The sequence below is a fragment of the Podarcis gaigeae genome, assembly GCF_964106915.1.
Source record: "Podarcis gaigeae genome assembly, chromosome: 8".
Lineage (NCBI taxonomy): Eukaryota > Metazoa > Chordata > Lepidosauria > Squamata > Lacertidae > Podarcis > Podarcis gaigeae.
In genome coordinates, this window is record NC_139684.1 from 68,740,609 (window position 1) to 68,759,252 (window position 18,644).

Below are 18,644 nucleotides of genomic sequence, written 5' to 3' on the forward strand. Positions count from 1 at the left end.
CTACTGGGTATATCAAGGGCACAACGGTTAAATTTCTTCAGAACTGATTTGTTTGTTCTCGCCCATCACACACAGCCCTCCCCTTCAAGACAACCACAACTCCTACCTGCTGTTCCAAAGCCTCCCAGCGCAGACCCCAGTGTAGCACCAAGGGAACTGCTGCTCCCAAAGCCAAGGGAAGTGTTGGCAGGCTGGGCAGAGCCCTGAGAAAAGAGCGAGCTGCTCTGGGAATTGCTTGTTAGGGAGTTGTTGCCATAGAAGGAGCTGGATGCCAGGTTGCTGGTGGGCTGCTGCTGTGGCTGCGGCTGTTGAGTCCCTAGAGGGCGAAATGGTCCATTGGTTGTTCCTCCTAGACCGCCAGCAGCACCATTTGCTGAAGCAGCAGCAGCTGCAACTGCTACCAAAAAGAAGGGAAAAGGTTTTGTAAAACAAACAAAATGCAATTTGGCAAACCTGCTTATAGCGCGCTCCCGTTTTACATTTACATCATCTGTGCATCATCACCTGTCGTTTACTCCACAAAACAGGTCCGACACCATTTCCACCTAGCACCTAGGTCAGCAATTCCCAGATGTGCCGCAAAGCATCAACATAACAAATTATAAAGGTTCCTGTAAGCCTGAAGTTAGAAAAGGCTGACTGCAACATCTCCACAAGGATTTACTGCTCTGACCTCTCTCTTTTCAATCAGCCTCCACAGAGGAAAGCAGTTGTGTTGCCTCTCTTAAATCAAGGGTTGCCTCCTTTCCTTTGTTATCAGTTCTGAGCTCGCTCCATCCCAGGCTGGAGGCAGCATTGCTGGGCTGCTCTGAGCATAAACAGCTCTTACTCTTTAGCATTCTAAGAAGCAGATCTCTGAAGGCACAAGTGAAGTGTGCCTTTAATTTCAATTTGAGGTAAAATGTTTTAAAAACCCACTGAGATACAGAATTTTTTTTAAATGTTGGAATTTTATTTTTGTTACCTTGGCCTATGGCAGCCTTCACCATCTTGTTGCTCTCCACATGTTTTGAACGACAAACTCCCATGACCCCCAACCATTGGTCATGCTGGCTAGGGCTGATAAGAGTTGTGGTCAAACATCTGGAAGGCACCACAATCTCCACCCCTGTCTTAGTTGCTACCAACAATGCATGGGCCAGGCTTGGTGCAGAAGTCCTGCCAGAAGCCCACTGACTATGAATGGTGGACCTCGAGTCTTGCCAGGAGTCCTAGTCTACTGCCATAGACTATTCACATGCATTCACTTCTCGCCAGGAGTCCTGATGTACTATTTTCTCTGTTTTCCTTCAAGTTTACTTCAGGAAGAAAAAAATGGCTCAGCCGCATGCATTTCTGAACTCTGCTGCAAATTCTGATGCTAAGAATTCATCTAGGTTGCCTGCTATTCCCCTGGCAAACCACTTTGTCTGTCTAATGGTCCTGCTGCTTCTCTTGCAGTTTTCCTAATGCATATGAAGAAAACTATTATTAGCTTTTCTCTCATTAGCAATTGGCTAATGCATCTTGGTTTGATTTATGGTCAAGGTATGTTGTTTGCCAGTTTGTGCTCTTTTCGCCTCTGGTGGTCTTACTAAACCAGGTGCCCCTCTCCAGATGTTCTCTTTGATCCCATTGGAAATGAGCCATGTTTCCAAAACATCTGCAGAGCACCAGGCTGGTGAAGGCTGCCTTACAGGAAACATTCGTGCCTATTACCATCTCTGGCTTTTCAATCACGCCAACATTTTCAGGTACTTGCTTTGTGTTTTGCCATTTCCAATTTGTAGCAGTATACATTTTACGTAAGCCTTTATTGTATTGGTCTTAAATAAGCTCTGGATGTAATGAAAGGATTTAAAACCTCCCAACTGTCTTTTTTTCAGCTTTCCATAAAATTACTGCCCTTGTTCTGAGACATCCCTTCTTCTAAAATTAAATGCAATTGTATTAGACTGTGTATACAACTGACCGCTCACACTGATGCAGCTTTTGATGGTGCTCTTCACAAAGTGGTTCAGCTTCTTTTACACTAGGATCCTGAGCAGCACTTAAGGTTAAGTCAAGGCCTCGCCTTTTCCTTCCTCTCTTATGTACATTCATTTACATGTCTAAAAATATTGCCCATACTCTTGACTTTACATTTGTGAGGGTAGTCAAAATCACAGCTAAAACATTTTCTGCTCTGGCTGGGCCCCGGGATGGGGCCAAACGGTGTGGGAAGAAGCGAAACAGCTCAGTCGGTAAAGCATGAGCCTCTTAATCTGAACCTCTTAATCTCGAGCCCCACATTGGGCAAAAGATTCTTGCATTGCAGGGGATTGGACTAGATGTCCCTTGTGGTCTCTTCCAACTCTATAATTCTACACTTTTTAGCCAGGTTTTTTGAACCACAAAGCTTTAGCTTGTGACTTTTTAGTTTAGTGTGTGCTGTGCCTTCCTAGACATGTAAAATGACACCACCTTCAATGTTCAATATAATTTGAATTCTATAGGAGGGTCATTGCTTCACTGGATTTCTAATACACTGACTGTATCAATCACGAACATACGGAAGTACTGGAAATCACTGCTATCCCAAACTATTATAGGGAGGCTTACCTGCTTGTGCTGCTGAGGAACTGATGATGACAGGAGCAGGGGCCACTAGTCGTACCGGAGCTCCTAGGCCATTCCTAGCCCCTGTATTCACCACAAGAGTACCTGTTTGGTCATAGTAAGCTGCAGGAGCCAGCACTGGATAACCTACAAAAACAGATGAATTAATCATATTAGAGACTTTACATAACACTACTGTCTTATTAAACGCAATGCCCCCAATGTGCCCGCTGTCCACCTTCCTGGAAAAAAAATCTAGGCTCCTTTTAAAGCTTAGGAAGATCTGCTGCTACAAGGAACCAAAAGCTCCTACCTGGCATTCCTGCTGCCAGCCCCTGCCCAAAAGCAAGAGCCGAATTCACTGCTGCTGCAGCCACTAATGAGTCAGTTTGCTGGCCCTGTTGGTTTTGATTTGGTGTCAAAGGGCGCTGGCTGGCTCCTCCACGGAGAACCTAAGGCACAGAAAGCAAATGGAGTTATAAAATCCTTATAGTTGGTTAGCCATGGTGGTCTGGGAATGTGACTGCCAGTGGCTACTGCAAATTTGATTATGGCAAAGAACAGGAAAAGCCTCTATAGTATACACCAAAGGTTTCATACATTCCAATGGCTTTTCAGTGGCAGCACAGAGAAACAAGAGGGTGCCACTTTCAAAATAGCTCGTCTGCATTCTGTGCTGCCATGCTACATCATAGGTTGGAGGGGACTGCAAACACACACACACTCCACTAATCATTCCCAGTAAAAAAACCAACAACTTTGTAGGGTACCAAGTACAAAGAAGAAAACACTCACTTTGCTGCCATAGAGCAGGAAGTGAAAAAGCAGCCTCATTGGTTACTAGGAAAAAACAAACACTGGCTACCAAGCACTTCCAAAATGTGTGGACTATTGACTAATCGACAATTAACAGACCGAAGCCTGCAATTCTACAAACTTCTGGAAGCTGATCTAATTTAAAATACAGCCTGAACTTCCTTTGGCAATGAATAGCAATAAGCTTACTGTATTTTACTTCAGTTTTACCGAGGGAGGTCTTGCAATGGCTATGGAATTTATTACCTTCTCCGTGCTATAAAAATATATTCCTAAATATGCACTCTTGCCTTGGATATCTCAAAAGGGGACGGATGCATTTTCAATGGGCAAAGGAAGAAACTGGCAACTTTTAACATTGTTGCTGCTTTCTGTTTAAGAAGGTCCAGCTCAGCACACCTGAGTACAAAGCAAGATTCTCATTACCGAACAGTGTTCTCAGTGAGGGCAAGAGTGTCATCACTGCCAGACCTTTGAGGACAACTGGGGTGGCCAAAGAAAGATGCTCTTCTCCATTACTATACACAAATACACATATACATGTTCTACCTGCCGGCTTTCAGTAACCTATCCCGTTGATGCTACACTAGCACAGCAGGCACCAACCAACCCCAAATGCCTGAGACAACCCTACCAGGTCCACGGTCCCTAATACTGGGACCATTATTAAACCCTGATTAATGAGCAACTTTCAGAATTTTTGTTTATTATTACTTTCACATTGCATATTTCCCTCCAAGGAGCTCAAGATAGTGGTATAATTAACCCTCTCCCCTCCTCTCTCACATGCTTTTATCTTCTTAACAACCCTGTGAGGTAGGCTACACCGACAGACTACAACTGGCCAACGGTCACCAAAAGTGAGCTTCAAGGCTGAGTTGCGATGTGAATGGTGTCTCCACAGACCTACACTGTTAACAGCTACAACACACTGGCTCTGCAGTACTCTCTTGTAGCAAGTTCAGAAAAAATGGATTCTGACTTGCTAAATTGATCTTGAGACGTTTTTGCTACAATGTAACCATAATCTACATTTTGCAATTTTAAACCCACTTCTAGTCGTATGCAAGTCTTAAGGGTTTACGAACTGTCAGCACACACCCTCTGCTGCCACCTCCACCTCAAAGATTTCATCTCTTCCCTGGAGGAAGTATTCACAGCTTTTTCAAGTCTCTGCTCAGATGAAGAGCCTTTAAATCCCCTCCAAGGTAAACTAGGCATGAAAGGGCAACCGTGTATATTCATTTGTGCTTCTGCCCTGTTCGCATAAAAAGCGAATTTCTTTTTCTTTTTCTACATGAAATACAGCATGCAGGTTTGGGAAGTGAAACCGTATCTTAGCTCCTCGTCCTTTCCACACTGTGATGCACTGCTTCAAGCACTTTTTGACCAGCTCAACTTCAGTACAGGAAGTGAGACAGACTGCAGAGGGAAAATGCCTGAAGCAATGCAGCTCAGCAAGGTATGGAGAGGGGACATAATTTAAATTCCCCTCATTTGCATGCTCCCCTTGATGTCAAAAAAGATAAACTCCTCCTCCTCTATAGTTTGTGTGTGAATGGAGCAGCCACATTAATGAAATAAACACAACTGCATTGTGATATCTAGGTGCCTCAGAAGGCCCCTTTGCCCCTTTCCCAATTTGCCCATTGATTCTTTGGAGCCTGGAAATCAGAACTCCACATGAGTCGCTAAAGATGATCTACCCAGCAGCCAACAACTGTGCCTCTCAAAACACCACAAAGTCACCCATTACTTTGGGAGCATCTAATATGGGTTTAAGACAGGAATGGGGAACCTGTGGCCCTCCAGGTATTATTGGGACTCCCACTTCATCTCTACCCCAACAAGCATGGCCAGTGGTTAGGGATGATCACAGCCATGGTCCAACAGTGCCTGGATAGCCACAGGTTCCCCGTTGCTGGTTTAACAAAACACATCACAGAGAATCTACCTCCTTCTTGACTGGCCCCAAGTTATGCAGATGAACTAGGACATATGTAAAGGGAGCAGGGGCAGCTTAAGTACTTTAATCTTTAGGCAACAATTCCGCTTCCTCTTTTCAGCCCTTCCTGCAGCAAGAAAGGCTCATGTGTGCCTGAAAAAAGGCTGCAGACTCAGGCCAATTAATGGCTGGTGCAAAAGCGCACTGGTGCTCACCTGTTGCTGTCCTTGCTGCGTCTGCTGAGCGGTCTGCTGATTTGAGGAATTTGTTGCAGCTGCGGCAGCAGCAGCTTGCTGTTGGAAGAGACTGGCAGGATATACTCCCCAGGGAGCCACTCCGTAGTACTGATGAGGGACAACTGCAGGACCTAAAATATCAACAGAGGACTGACTTTATCTCCTGCTGGTGCTTTTGCGTAATTCATTAACAGAACAAGAGCCTTGAAGGGATAGTGGTTTTGCTTACTCCTCCACGGTGGGAGTAGGGGGTGGTGGAATAACAAAGCTATAGCTGCCATTTCCAATGGTCTGCCACTTTCGGCAGAAAGAGCACTGCAAGTCTTTCAGAACATCATGCACCTGCTCAGATAAAGTATTTCACCTAAGATGCTTGTGCTTCCCATTCATCCAATTGAAAAGTTCTAATTTGGACCTAGCAAAGCTATTCTAGATCATAAAGCTTTTCAGATCACTGTATGTTGACTCAGAAGTAATGTATGTACTTTTCCTACTAAGCCTTTAAACCTTCTAACAGACAGGATTGTCTTATTGGTGCAAATATTTACAATGCCTTGCTGGCATTACCCCTATCTGAGATGCATGAATAAAAGGTGGAGAGTGAAAATGTGTGTGTGTGTGTGTGTCGTTCTCATACAGAAATTTAAAAATGCAGCTTTTTCTAGCCATTCACACCCTTTTCTGTTGCTGACATTTGACCAGCTCACCATCGTACAAGTCCCATTTGTCTCTCATCCTTTTCATGGTCAAGCACATTCTGTCAATTTATGCCATTTTTCTACAGTTTGTTCAGCCAGCAAGTGGGCACTTTTCAGCAGCAGCCTTCTTCAGTCCTTACAAACCTGAAGCACCCCATGCTGTACTTACATTGTTATTTCTTTTCTCAACCATTTCACTGGAAAGGTCTTTGCTCCCCCACCACCCTCCAATGCTGCTGTTTAGCCTGGCTTGGTTCCCAATTCAGCCTTTGATGGCAGAGCTTTGTATCATTCTGTGGCTATTGCTTGTCCAAACTGCTGCCCGGTGACATTTCAGCATCTACTTATTTATAAACATGCTACATTGCAGGTACTGAAAAAGTGACAAGTCCCTGATGTTTTCTTGCAGTTTATCATAGAAAGCCACAAATTTCCAATTGTTCCCCAAATCTTTCAGGGCAACAAGAGACAAAAAAAAAAAAAAAATCTTTTGAAGTAAAATCTGGTTTTGATTTATTATTTTTTTAAAAAAATAACCACCTCATGTTCATTTAATTAGAATAGCCTGGGAAATGAAATCTAAACACAGTACTAAGGGATGGTGTAAAGTGTATGGATGTCCTTAATGTGTCTTTTTTAAAAAAAAAAAAATCTAAAGTAATAGCTGTGGAAAGGAATCATTACCTTACTTGTTGTTTTTAGGATTATCCCCCCCCCCCCATGGCAACAGTGAGGAGGAAGATTGTAAGGTTGTCAGCAAAAGGCCATGGTCCTGCCAAAAACTACCCCCCCCCCCGGAGATCAATTATAGCTCTTCTAAATGGGACTGTAGCACTGGAGAAAAGGGTTAACCTTACACCCATGTGGCTGTTATTTTAGACATTTGAAGTAAAATACACATTAAATGCATTCACACATTTAATGTTATGCCTAGTTTGACTCAATGCGTTAGACGTGAAGCCTACACGTATAATGACTTAAAACTATAAAGAATTGCCATCTGTCAAACACAGCGCTCAATATTAAACAAATTGAGCTAAAGGTCTTTCCCTTGTTAACAAGAGATCACAGGGAAAGAAAATATACATTTACAGACTGTCAACATGCATATAGATATAGAGGTGATCTGGCTGATAAACAATAGCTTCTGACAAAATAACTCACCAAGGACTCCTGCATAAGCTTAGCAGCCAAGGAATAAAAGGAGACGTTCTCTTGTGGATCAGGAATTGGTTAAGTTGCAGGAAGCAAACAGAATGAATAAATGGACAGTTCTCTGAATGGAGAGATGTCAAAAGTGAGTCCTCAAGGGACTGATATTGGTACCTGTCCTTTTTAACTTGTTCATAAACAATCTAGAGTTAAGAGTGAGGAATGAGGCGGCCAAGTTTGCTGATGATACTTTGTTCAGGGTTGTTAAAACAAAAAGAGATTGCAAAGAGCTCCCCAAAGGACCTCTCCAAACTGAGTGGGCAGTAAAATGACAAAAGCAAAGCAATGTGAACAAGTGTAAAGTGATGCATTCAGGCTCCCGTTTGTTTTTTTCATTTCATGGGGTCTGAACTGGCAGTGATTGATCAGGAGCGAAACCTTGGGGTCACAGTAGACAGCTCAATGGAGATGCCGACCTGGTGTGCCTTGAAAAAGGCAAGTTCCATGATAGGAAATTCAAGAAAAGAACTGAAAATAAAAATGCGAATATCATAACACGGTTACACAAATCTATGGCACAACCTCATTTGGAATACTGTGTACGGTGGTTCTGGTCGCCTCACTTCGAACCGGATATTGTCAAGTTGAAAAAGGATCAGAAAAGGGCAGCCAAAATGATGGGAGGTGGAACAATTGCCTAAGAAGAAAGGCTGCAGCATTTGGAACATCTTACGTTTGGGGGGAAAGGTGAGTAAGAAGTAGCGTGATAGAAGTTTATAAAATTATGTACAGCATGGAGCGAGTGGATAGGGAAAAGTTTTCCTTCCTCTCTCATAATACGAGAACTCCTGGACATCCAAAAAAGCTGAATGTTGGAAGATTCAGGACAGATACAACTAAGTATTTCCTCACACACCACATACTATGGAAAACATTCACCCAGGAGGCACTGGTGGCCACCAACCTAGATGGTTTTAAAAGGCGATTTGACAGATTCATAGGGGAGAAGGCTGTCAATGGCTTCCTGCCATAAGGGCCATACTCTGCCCTCCAGTTAGGAGGTAGCAATGCTTCTGAATACCAATTGCTGGACACCATAGAAGGCAGAACGCTCCTGTGCTCGAATCCTGCTTGCCTGTTCGCCACAGGCATATGGTCTGTCTTAGTAAGAACAGGATGCTGGATCAGATGGGCCACTGGCCTGATCCAGCAGCCTCTTCTTCTGTTCTTATGTACATCAGTTTGATATTGGAGGTCAGGGACTAGTCGCTCATCACAGAAACTGGGATCCAGAATATGACTTCAGAAGAGGACATCCTGTACCTATCCAAGACAATCCACTAAGCCTGTTTAATCTCTAGGTGATCCTATTCTCCTATCTTACAACCTCTAACTACCCATGATGTAGTTTAAAAACAGAAACAGTGCTTTTCCAAGAGAAGAGAAATAAACACATTTGTGTTATTGTTTGGCTTCTAGACAGACATAAATATTCATAAACTGAAATCTATGTTTTGAAATAAGAGTGTCTCCGTGGAGTAATTAGCATCTAGCTACCACACTAATATTCGACACAAGTTGTGAATAAAGCTTATTAAACAGGCAATGTTTAATGTGCCATTTGCTAAAACAGTGAAAAACATTTTTTTTGTTATACAGTTAACATTTGCCTGGATAATGCAGACAAAAGCCCCTACTTGATCCATAAGACCAGGTTATGTCAAGCAACTTTTGTTTAGGAAATTATCTGAAGTTTAGACGGAAAGCTTGATTTTAATTAAATGAATAAAAGATCAGTACTTTTCCCATGGCAATTTAAACCATGATTTAAAATCACCTAGATTTTAATCAAACTCCTCCCACCCCCATCTGTGGCTAGATAAATGAATTGCCAATGCAATTTTTTTCAGATTACCTGCGTGTTTGACTGGGGTGTTAACAGTCTCTAATTAAATGAGCTGTTGTTACCAGCTGTGCAGAGTATCGAATTAATGTTTGTGTGTATGCTGGAGCGAAAAATGTAATTTGAATTTACTGAAGTAACTAGCTTGCATTGACTCTTTCTAAAGAGGGAGTTGATAATTTGGTTTTTCCTGGCCAGAAAAAGAAGAGAGATCAGTAGACAGAAGCTGAAAGCATGCTTTTGAACTTACTGCACGCATTCATTACATGCTTTTGTCATCTGTCTTACATGGAGTTCAAAGGTATATGAATAGTTCTACATCCTCTTTTATCCTGGATAAAAATATTGCTCTTCCATTTTGGTGGGAATTTGAACCCAAGCTTGCTTAGCTGAAGTTCAACACTCTGTCCCAGAGCTGGATAACCTGTGGTCCTAAAGGTGCTGTTTGACTACAACTCCCATCAGCCCCAGCTGACATGGCCAATGGATAGGGATGATGGGAGTTGTAGTCCAACAACAGTTAAGGAGGGCCACAGGTTCTGCATTCCTGCTCTAGCTACTACACCACACTAACACACAAGATGAAGAATCATGGCTGAGCAGGAGTTTGCATCCAGGCTCCAAATAACCAAAGCCACCACTCTAGGCATTCACACAAAATCTCCCACGTAGTCATAATGACAGCACAAACTTCTCATTGTCAAAAGATGATAGATCAGCATGTCACACATTTACAACCCATCCCACCAGCTCTAAAAGGTGGGCACCAGATTGTATTGCCATTATACTGCCCCTTCCCCATAACTCCAATTCCATGCTTCTCTAGTAACATATGTATTACTAGAAGGGAAGAGAAGAATGAGCAGCGTTTATCAACCACCAGCAGCATCTATTCAAGGAGGGCTTCAAGATAAAAGTATGCATCTCCTTAAAATAGTTTTAATATTGCAAGTAGGTGAAAATTCATGTCCGGCTCAGAGCAAATGAGTACTTACAAAAAGCTTTCATTATAGAATCAATGTTCTCAGTGAGGGCAAGAGTGTCATCATTGCTAGACATGAGTAAACCAATTGATATAAAGATAAATAGGGCCTGAGATAATGGGATTGGCCTATGTCATGGTAACTCTACATAACAACAGCATCCCATGGTGGTGCTCAAGTAACCAGGTCCTTGGCCATGTTCCATGAAATTTCCTATATTTAAACACATTTTGGGACAGAGCCATGTGAGAAGTGCCATGCTTTCACACCTCCACTTTCCAAAAATTATGGAAATGGCCTCCCAACTGTTGCTGTCTCAGAATGGGGCAGAAATAGGTGGAGTTAATCATGTGCTCCCTCTTTCTATTTCCAATTCAGGTTCAGCTGCTCAGCCTCCCGCCTAATAGCTGGCACTCAGGGTAGTGCAGCAGCAGCATAGTCCACTTTCCCATGCACCCTCCAGCCTCTGGCCAGCCCCAGAGCTTCAACTCCAGATATTTTGGCCTGGATTGGGGAAAGTAGGAGAGCAACTGGAGGCTTTTTAGAAGATGCTCTCCACTTCATTTCAGTTAAGCACGCGGAGGCCCAGAACATAACCTGTGCTTAAGTGGGGAGACACTTGTATAACAAATAAAATAGCCCCGTGGCCCCAATATTTAAAACGTGGTTACGAAAATGTCATCACAAGCCCTTTATTAAAAAAATCCCTGTACCATGGCGATCCTGCTATAGTTTCTCATCTCCCAGACCAATTTCGCAAGAGAATATTGATGAACGCATACAATCTAACTTATGCTTTAGACAACGTTGCGTATCTGCTGGACATCCAACTGATATTTCATTTTGAAAGGGGATACTTCCTTCCCACGGAAGTGCAACAGTATACAGTAAAGGGGGTGGGGAGAAAGAGCATTAACCCCAGCTGTCCAAGCCTTGTATGACTTCCCTTTATTATCTTAAGCTTGCTATGGTTTCAGCTGCTTAAGCTGTTTAGACGCTCAAACACGAGAGCCCTTGCATGCAAGTAAGACCTACATCACCCCAATTCACAGGATCACTTTTGACATGGTGTTCAGTAGCAAAAATTGAGCCAAATAACCATGAGCAGAAGAAAAACAGTGCTATGATAGGTTGGTGCTATAACAGGTCAGTTCTACCGTTTGCTGCAGAAGCAAAACATCTTTGGGTTCAGTTTTATGCTTTCTCATCCAGTGCTCTACTGCAAGGTGTAAAAACTTTCCACCCATGAGCAGGAAACTCCCCAAACTTACAGCATTATATATAGATAGATAGATAGATAGATAGATAGATAAGATAAATAGATATTTTTTAAAAAAATAACCATACATCTCATTAAGCATCTCACCTAACGTTGCAGCTGCGGCAAGCCCTGCTGCATAGGGGTCCGTTCCTGGAGGAGCAGCGCTGATGATGTACGGATTGGGCACAAAGGCAGCAGGAGCTAAACCTGCTGAAAACATACCTGTCAGTAAAAACAAACTTGACTAGAACTGTAACCCTACCAAAACGTGTGTGTGTGTGTGTGTGTGTGTGTGTGTGTGTGTGTGTGTGTGAGAGAGAGATTGCATGTGTGCGTGCGTGTTTTGGAGATTGAGCCGACTTATCTATCATGGAAAAAGACACGGATCTAAAATTTCAGCTGTAAAAGTCAGAAGCTTCACTCAGAAAACAAGCGATTAGGGTTGCCGTCTCTTAAGTCTATTAATTTCCATTAACTAAAAAGGTAGCCATGATTAACTGGTGGGCATGAACTGAAGGTGGCAAGTGATGTCTTGGAGGAGTCATGCCCTTCCTCTTTTGTAAGAGAATGCCTGTTGTAATACATGTGTACATCATTCAAAAGGAGAGCATTCCCCCCCCCTTTAGAACAGTACCTCCCAACCTGGTGCCCTACAGATGCTACTGCGGCTTCAAATCTCATTAGCTCCAGCCAGCATGGCCAATTGTCAGGGATGATTTTGATGATGGCTCAAAATATTTAGGGGGCACCAGGTTGTGGAAGGCCACATTAGAACAATGTTGTTGTTTTTCTCTCATCTGCAGATCTAATTGAAGATGATACAATTTACTGACCAAGGTTTCTTTAATCAGATGAGAGCATGTACAATATACAAATTTTCACGTTCAGCTGTAAGACGTTGAAAGCTTCCTAGATTTTTGTGTCAGCTCTGGGACGCCGTGAAATTGAAAAGATGAAAACCACTTCATAAAAACAAAAATTATTCCAGGGATATCTGGAAATTAGTCACAGCAAACATCACACTAGCATCACACTACTTCTACCAAGAACCTTATTACTCATGTGTGTGTATCTTCCTTTGTGACTCTGAGAATTCTCTTAGAAGAATTCAGAACAATGCAAAGGCATATTAATAATAGACTGGAGAAGTAGGAAGTCCTAAAACAGACAGGATACACACACTGGCAGGATACAAAAAGAAGCAGGGGGACACCATATGGGGACACAATATGTGCACACTGTGAGGCATGATTTCTTGTGAAGCTGTTTGCACCTCGGAGACAAGCAGCTGTGCAGTTTACAGAGAAGCTTGCCTCTTCAGGAGAGAACATCTGTAGGGAAGTTAGGCGGCAAAGCTCTCGGTGTGAACTTTTCTCTCAGGCATCCACATATCCCTTTCTGGGACGCCAACAATGAATGCAAGGAATATTAAGTGGCAAAACAAAATAACTGAAGGAAAAAACAAGCAAACAGATGCCTGTATGCCCTTGCATATACATTTCAAAATATGCATGACAACATATATAAATCTTACAAAATATAGGTTAAATGGTCTTTTGAAAATCTAGCGTAAAATAAATATAATGCAACACTGAAGCTCTTATAATGGAAAATTGTACTGATCACAATTTAAAAGGGAATGTAAACCCTGGAGGTGGAAGTGATTATTCTTACTTACAGTGTTTGGGTCAAACCCAGGAATTACTTATTTACTCAACTCTCATTATTAATTGCAAATATGGACGTTTGCCCTTCGACCAAACGCCCATATAAGCAATTACATGTATATCCATTTTCTAATGGTGCAAAGGAAAGAATGTGAGAGCAAGGTAACAAAGAATGTATTCAAGCAGTTTTGTTAGGAGAACCAGAAATAATGGGCATTGCTAATCCACGTTGTTGGGTCTATTCAAAGAGGGCTTTCAGGAGAAAAACACAGAATTATTTAACTACAACTGGTTTGTATATTGCAAGTAGCCCATTCATGTCTGGCTCAGAGCAAATGAGTACTTTTAAAAAACTCTCATTACAGAACCAATGTTCTCAGTGAGGGCAAGAGTGTCATCATTGCTAGACATGAGTGAGCCAAAAATATGATGCTCACACCCTGCCAGAGTTACAAACAGTAGAATCTCAAACCTTTCCAACCCCCAATCCCACCAACCCAAGTTCCTATATTACCCCTTGTGTTACCCTTTCAAAACAAATGAATGCTGTTTTGAAAGAAACTTGGAGAAATGCTGATGATCAACAGAAGGCAACCTGGACTCTACTGATAAATAAGGGACTGAAAGACTTACCTATGTGCGGTTGATGAGCAGCTGCCAATGCATATTGCTGTTGTTGTGCTGCTGTCAGTTGCTGAACAGCGAGTGCATTCGGTCTTTGGAACAGCTGAGAAATCAAATTTAAAGATGTGTTTTACAACTCAGTTAAAATTCTCAGTTGAAAGGTAGTTGTGCGAACTTTTCTCCAACTGGGCTAAACTTCGTAGGCACCAGGCCTAGGTCATCCAATTAAAGCCTAGTCAGAAAAGATTCAAAATGTGTCTGGCAGGTTATTTTCAATCCAGTGCTGTTAACGTTATGAATGTTAGCACCTCGTTGCCTCAGAGGGTCACAATCTGCTTAGAGTTACTCTCATATTTCTTTCTCACTTTCCGCCACTCTAATGCCTGCTGCGAAGGGGGTGGGACGTCCCAAGTGACAACTCTGTATGCAGTCATCAAAGAGCTAAGATGCATATTTTTCTTACTTCATGACCCTCCTGAGAATGCAGCTGTGGCTCCTGCCACAAAAGGACTGTGCAACGAATGGGTGCAGAAGGATCTTACAGCAATAGAATGAAGTGGAAAGCAAACGCAGGATAATATTTTATAAAATATACACTTCTATAAACTAGCTCTTGCTACACGGATCCTCCTACACTTTAGCCAGCAAACCAAAGCTGATGTTCATTTACTGAGCGGAGTAAGCTCCTCAGCTATGATGACCCTAGCTTTTAAGTGCACAACCCATATGCTTAACCTATAGTGCAAGTGCCCAGAGCAGTTAGAAATATCAAGGGAGGGGGAAAGGGATGGGGATATCCAGCCGTTTTATACATATCAAAAGAAAAAGTTGCATGGTTAGTACACAGAGGTTATTCCAGGTGCATAGGTTTGTGTGTGCAAACCCGTGCCCTGCAGGAGACAGAAGGGGGGGGGGGAAGGATCCATATTAATCAATGCAAGATCTACCTGTTGTTGAGAATTGTAGTCAAATAAGCCCACAGTTGCTGCAGCTGAATCCACAGGTACCTGAGTGCCAGAGTAATCAAACTGAAGCGGCTCCATGCCAACATGTTCCATGGGATCCAGTGGAACACTCTGGGACTCTATGTTGGAGAAATCCTCCACAGGCTTGGCACCATTCGTACTAGCTAGCTGGGCTAAGCCCTCAGATCCATTCTGGTTTGGCCCTAAAAGATCCACATCATTTGCAGAGTTCTGGCAGTTACCAGGTGTCCGACTAAAGAAAAAGAAAAAGCATCACGAAACAGTTACTCAGAGCAAAATTCTTATATATATATATATATATTTTTAAATAAACACCATCAGTCCCATCTTTTTGAAACACCAAATAACTCACCACCATCACCTGGCTGTTTTGTATTGTAGATCTATGGTCGTTGCTGCTGCTATCAACTGTTAAGAGTTCCCTTGTCTCCCACTTTATCCCCAATATCTGCCCTATTAAACTACAACTAAAACTCTGGGGTTGTTGTTTTTTAAAGACCTTGCCTTCTCTTTCATACAGCTGCCAATAAATTTGTTTGCAACACTCACCTTGGAGAGCACCCTTTACTGCCCCAACCCATCAGATATGGCAATCTTCTCTCTTCTCCTGAACTTGGAAATGGGGTGATGACAGTGGATCCTCCCTGCAGCCACTGTTTGTGGGCTTTGTCGCCTATATTTTGCCTGCCCCAATCATTCACCCCCTCCTTGGTTTGATTCAGTATCTCTTCTTCAGTTACCATCACCCTCCACCCCTTCCAGATGTATCACATTTCCTTTACCCTGTAGCCTGCTTCATGCAGGGAAAGCAGTTCTACTTGTGCAGGTTGCCCTATACCTACTTAGATCATGGATGTAAACCACACAGGGAGCTTACATGCACAGAAAAGGTTCCCTGCTGCAAAAGTTCAGCTTCTAGTGAATGGAAGGTGCATTCATTCACCAAGTGTTCTCCCTATTCAAATATATACTAGACACTGTACTACACCAACTGTACCCTTCCCCAAGGCATTGCCTCTAATTACCCATCCCCAAACATGTTTCATAGAATCATAGAATCATAGAGTTGGAAGAGACCACAAGGGCCATCGAGTCCAACCCCCTGCCAAGCAGGAAACACCATCAGAGCACTCCTGACATATGGTTGTCAAGCCTCTGCTTAAAGACCTCCAAAGAAGGAGACTCCACCACACTCCTTGGCAGCAAATTCCACTGACGAACAGCTCTTACTGTCAGGAAGTTCTTCCTAATGTTTAGGTGGAATCTTCTTTCTTGTAGTTTGGATCCATTGCTCCGTGTCCGCTTCTCTGGAGCAGCAGAAAACAACCTTTCTCCCTCCTCTATGTGACATCCTTTTATATATTTGAACATGGCTATCATATCACCCCTTAACCTCCTCTTCTCCAGGCTAAACATGCCCAGCTCCCTTAGCCGTTCCTCATAAGGCATTGTTTCCAGGTCTTTGACCATTTTGGTTGCCCTCCTCTGGAACACGTTCCAGTTTGTCAGTGTCCTTCTTGAACTGTGGTGCCCAGAACTGGACACAGTACTCCAGGTGAGGTCTGACCAGAGCAGAATACAGTGACACTATTACTTCCCTTGATCTAGATGCTATACGCCTATTGATGCAGCCCAGAATTGCATTGGCTTTTTTAGCTGCCGCATCACACTGTTGGCTCATGTCAAGTGTATGGTCAACCAAGACTCCTAGATCCTTTTCACATGTACTGCTCTCAAGCCAGGTGTCACCCATCTTGTATTTGTGCCTCTCATTTTTTTTGCCCAAGTGCAATACTTTACATTTCTCCCTGTTAAAATTCATCTTGTTTGTTTTGGCCCAGTTCTCTAATCTGTCAAGGTCGTTTTGAAGTGTGATCCTGTCCTCTGGGGTGTTAGCTACCCCTCCCAGTTTGGTGTCATCTGCAAATTTGGTCAGGATGCCCTTGAGTCCATCATCCAAGTCGTTAATAAAGATGTTGAATAAGACTGGGCCCAAGACAGAACCCTGTGGCACCCTGCCACTGTTTCCTGCCATTTATAACGGGCCTGCTCAGGGAGACTGCAACCCACAGCTGCTTTCATTAACAGAAGTTGCATTTGTTTTGCTATTTTGTCACTGCACTTTTCTTAACTATAGGAAAGTGAGCCCAACCACAGCAGCATATTTTAACACAGATTATTCATTGGCCCTGAGTCATAAGCAGAGTTCTGTTGACAGCATAGCATTGTTCTGCCTCCTGCTTCAACTCACTGTATCCCTTGAAAAGCCACATCAAAGGTGTGGAGAAGCCATCAGATGGGAAGAAAGTAGGTTAGCTGAAAAAGAACCTAGCCTGGCCTGCGTGAGCAAAAATGTGTTCTTTTCGTATCTCAAAGGAACACCAAACAAATGTTGATTACAACTAGCAGCTCCCAAGTGAAACCCAATTCCTTCCTTCTGCTCTACTGCTTTCCAAATTACAGTTCCAGTGCTTTTTTGGACTCACATATAGGTACATACTTACCTAAAATCTTTTGCATCAGCATCAATTCCATTTTGTACAGGCAATCCATTTGCCTTGTCCATTACGTCTCCCTCTTCCTTCAAATCACCTAATTTATCACCATCAAATGTGCCCTTATTTTTCTTGTCCCCTTTGTCATTGTCGTCACTCTCAGCATCCCTTGGCCCCTGTGTAAAATATAGCACTTCACAATGTCTTCTTTTTTAAAAAACAACAACAACCACACACCTCTGAATCAAGAAATTTTACAATTAGCATTTGACATCACCCTAAAATCTGTTTCAGCTTTACTGCTGTTGCTTATTTTACTGTGCAATTTATAGCGGCATCTTTGAAGCACTTAATCCCCACACCTGAACACACGTTCATGTGAATGCAATTGTGCACACATAATGGAAACCCTACTTAGCTGCCGCTCTGACTTTTGAGCTTTCTTCAGAACCTGTTTGCACATAAAAACCTAGAACTATCCTTTTCTTCAGGACAAAAGATACAATCTCAGGAGGCTGAATTTTGCACCTATCTGCACTTTTTCTGCATTCCTGCAGAATTGTGACATACAATCTTGATCTTAATAAGGTAAGTTACTCAAGTTAATTCTGTTGAATAAACTGTCAGTGCCTATCATTAAAAAGCAACTGGACGTTCACTTCTGGGCCTAGCTACTCTGTTCACTTCCCATCCCTTTAAAAAACTATCCTGTATCAGCTTTGTATTTTGGGCATTTAGAATGTAATAGATTCCCAACTGTTCCAAAACTGTGGTGATGTATTGGACATAACAGGAACAGACATAATGATTTAGAGACAGTGACACCAGATATCATCCACTATACTTACAAATCCTCCTTTTCTGAGACAGGAATCCCCCGGAGATGAGCTCAGCACATACTCTACCATGCTAACTCCAAGTCCACCGCTTTCCGATCGTGGGGACAGCACTGAGTTAACCTCATTATTCACATGAAAACCCTGGCCAGGTCTTCTCTGAACCATGATTGGTTGGGAAACAGAATGATCTGCAACAAAAACAAATGGCTATATTTATACATATATCAGCAGCAAAATTGAAGGGGCTCAGCATTAGATTACTGTGCATCTTCAGATAATGTGCTTCCTAACTTCCTCTGAACAGCTTAAAAGTAAGGTGAAAACAGGAGGGAAGAGAACTACAGACTTCAAGAAAATGCAGAATTCAAACTAACATCTGGTTACTGATGAAGACGGCAGCCACAAGATCTGCCTTATAATTACTCATGGGATACTATCTACATCTTTCTCCAGTAATTTTCA

The 18,644-nt window shown here is 42.6% G+C and overlaps 1 protein-coding gene across 19 annotated transcripts in view; it reads right to left on the bottom strand.

Moving 5' to 3' along the window:
* Nucleotides 1-18,644, bottom strand: part of PUM1 (pumilio RNA binding family member 1) — a 51,019-nt gene that overhangs the window by 12,076 nt on the left and 20,299 nt on the right. For 8 of the 19 annotated variants that reach the window (XM_083750683.1, XM_083750698.1, XM_083750699.1 and 5 more), the window contains exons 5-13: nt 18,192-18,370; nt 17,353-17,519; nt 14,810-15,080; nt 13,872-13,965; nt 11,677-11,778; nt 5,554-5,705; nt 2,891-3,029; nt 2,581-2,724; nt 107-397 (exon numbers count right to left, since the gene is read on the bottom strand). In XM_083750683.1, coding sequence (XP_083606809.1) covers nt 107-397; nt 2,581-2,724; nt 2,891-3,029; nt 5,554-5,705; nt 11,677-11,778; nt 13,872-13,965; nt 14,810-15,080; nt 17,353-17,519; nt 18,192-18,370 — 1,539 coding nt within the window. Of the gene's footprint in view, nt 1-106; nt 398-2,580; nt 2,725-2,890; nt 3,030-5,553; nt 5,706-11,676; nt 11,794-13,871; nt 13,966-14,809; nt 15,081-17,352; nt 17,520-18,191; nt 18,371-18,644 lie in introns of all 19 variants that reach the window. The other 11 variants (XM_083750695.1, XM_083750682.1, XM_083750694.1 and 8 more) reach the window with 2 other exon arrangements.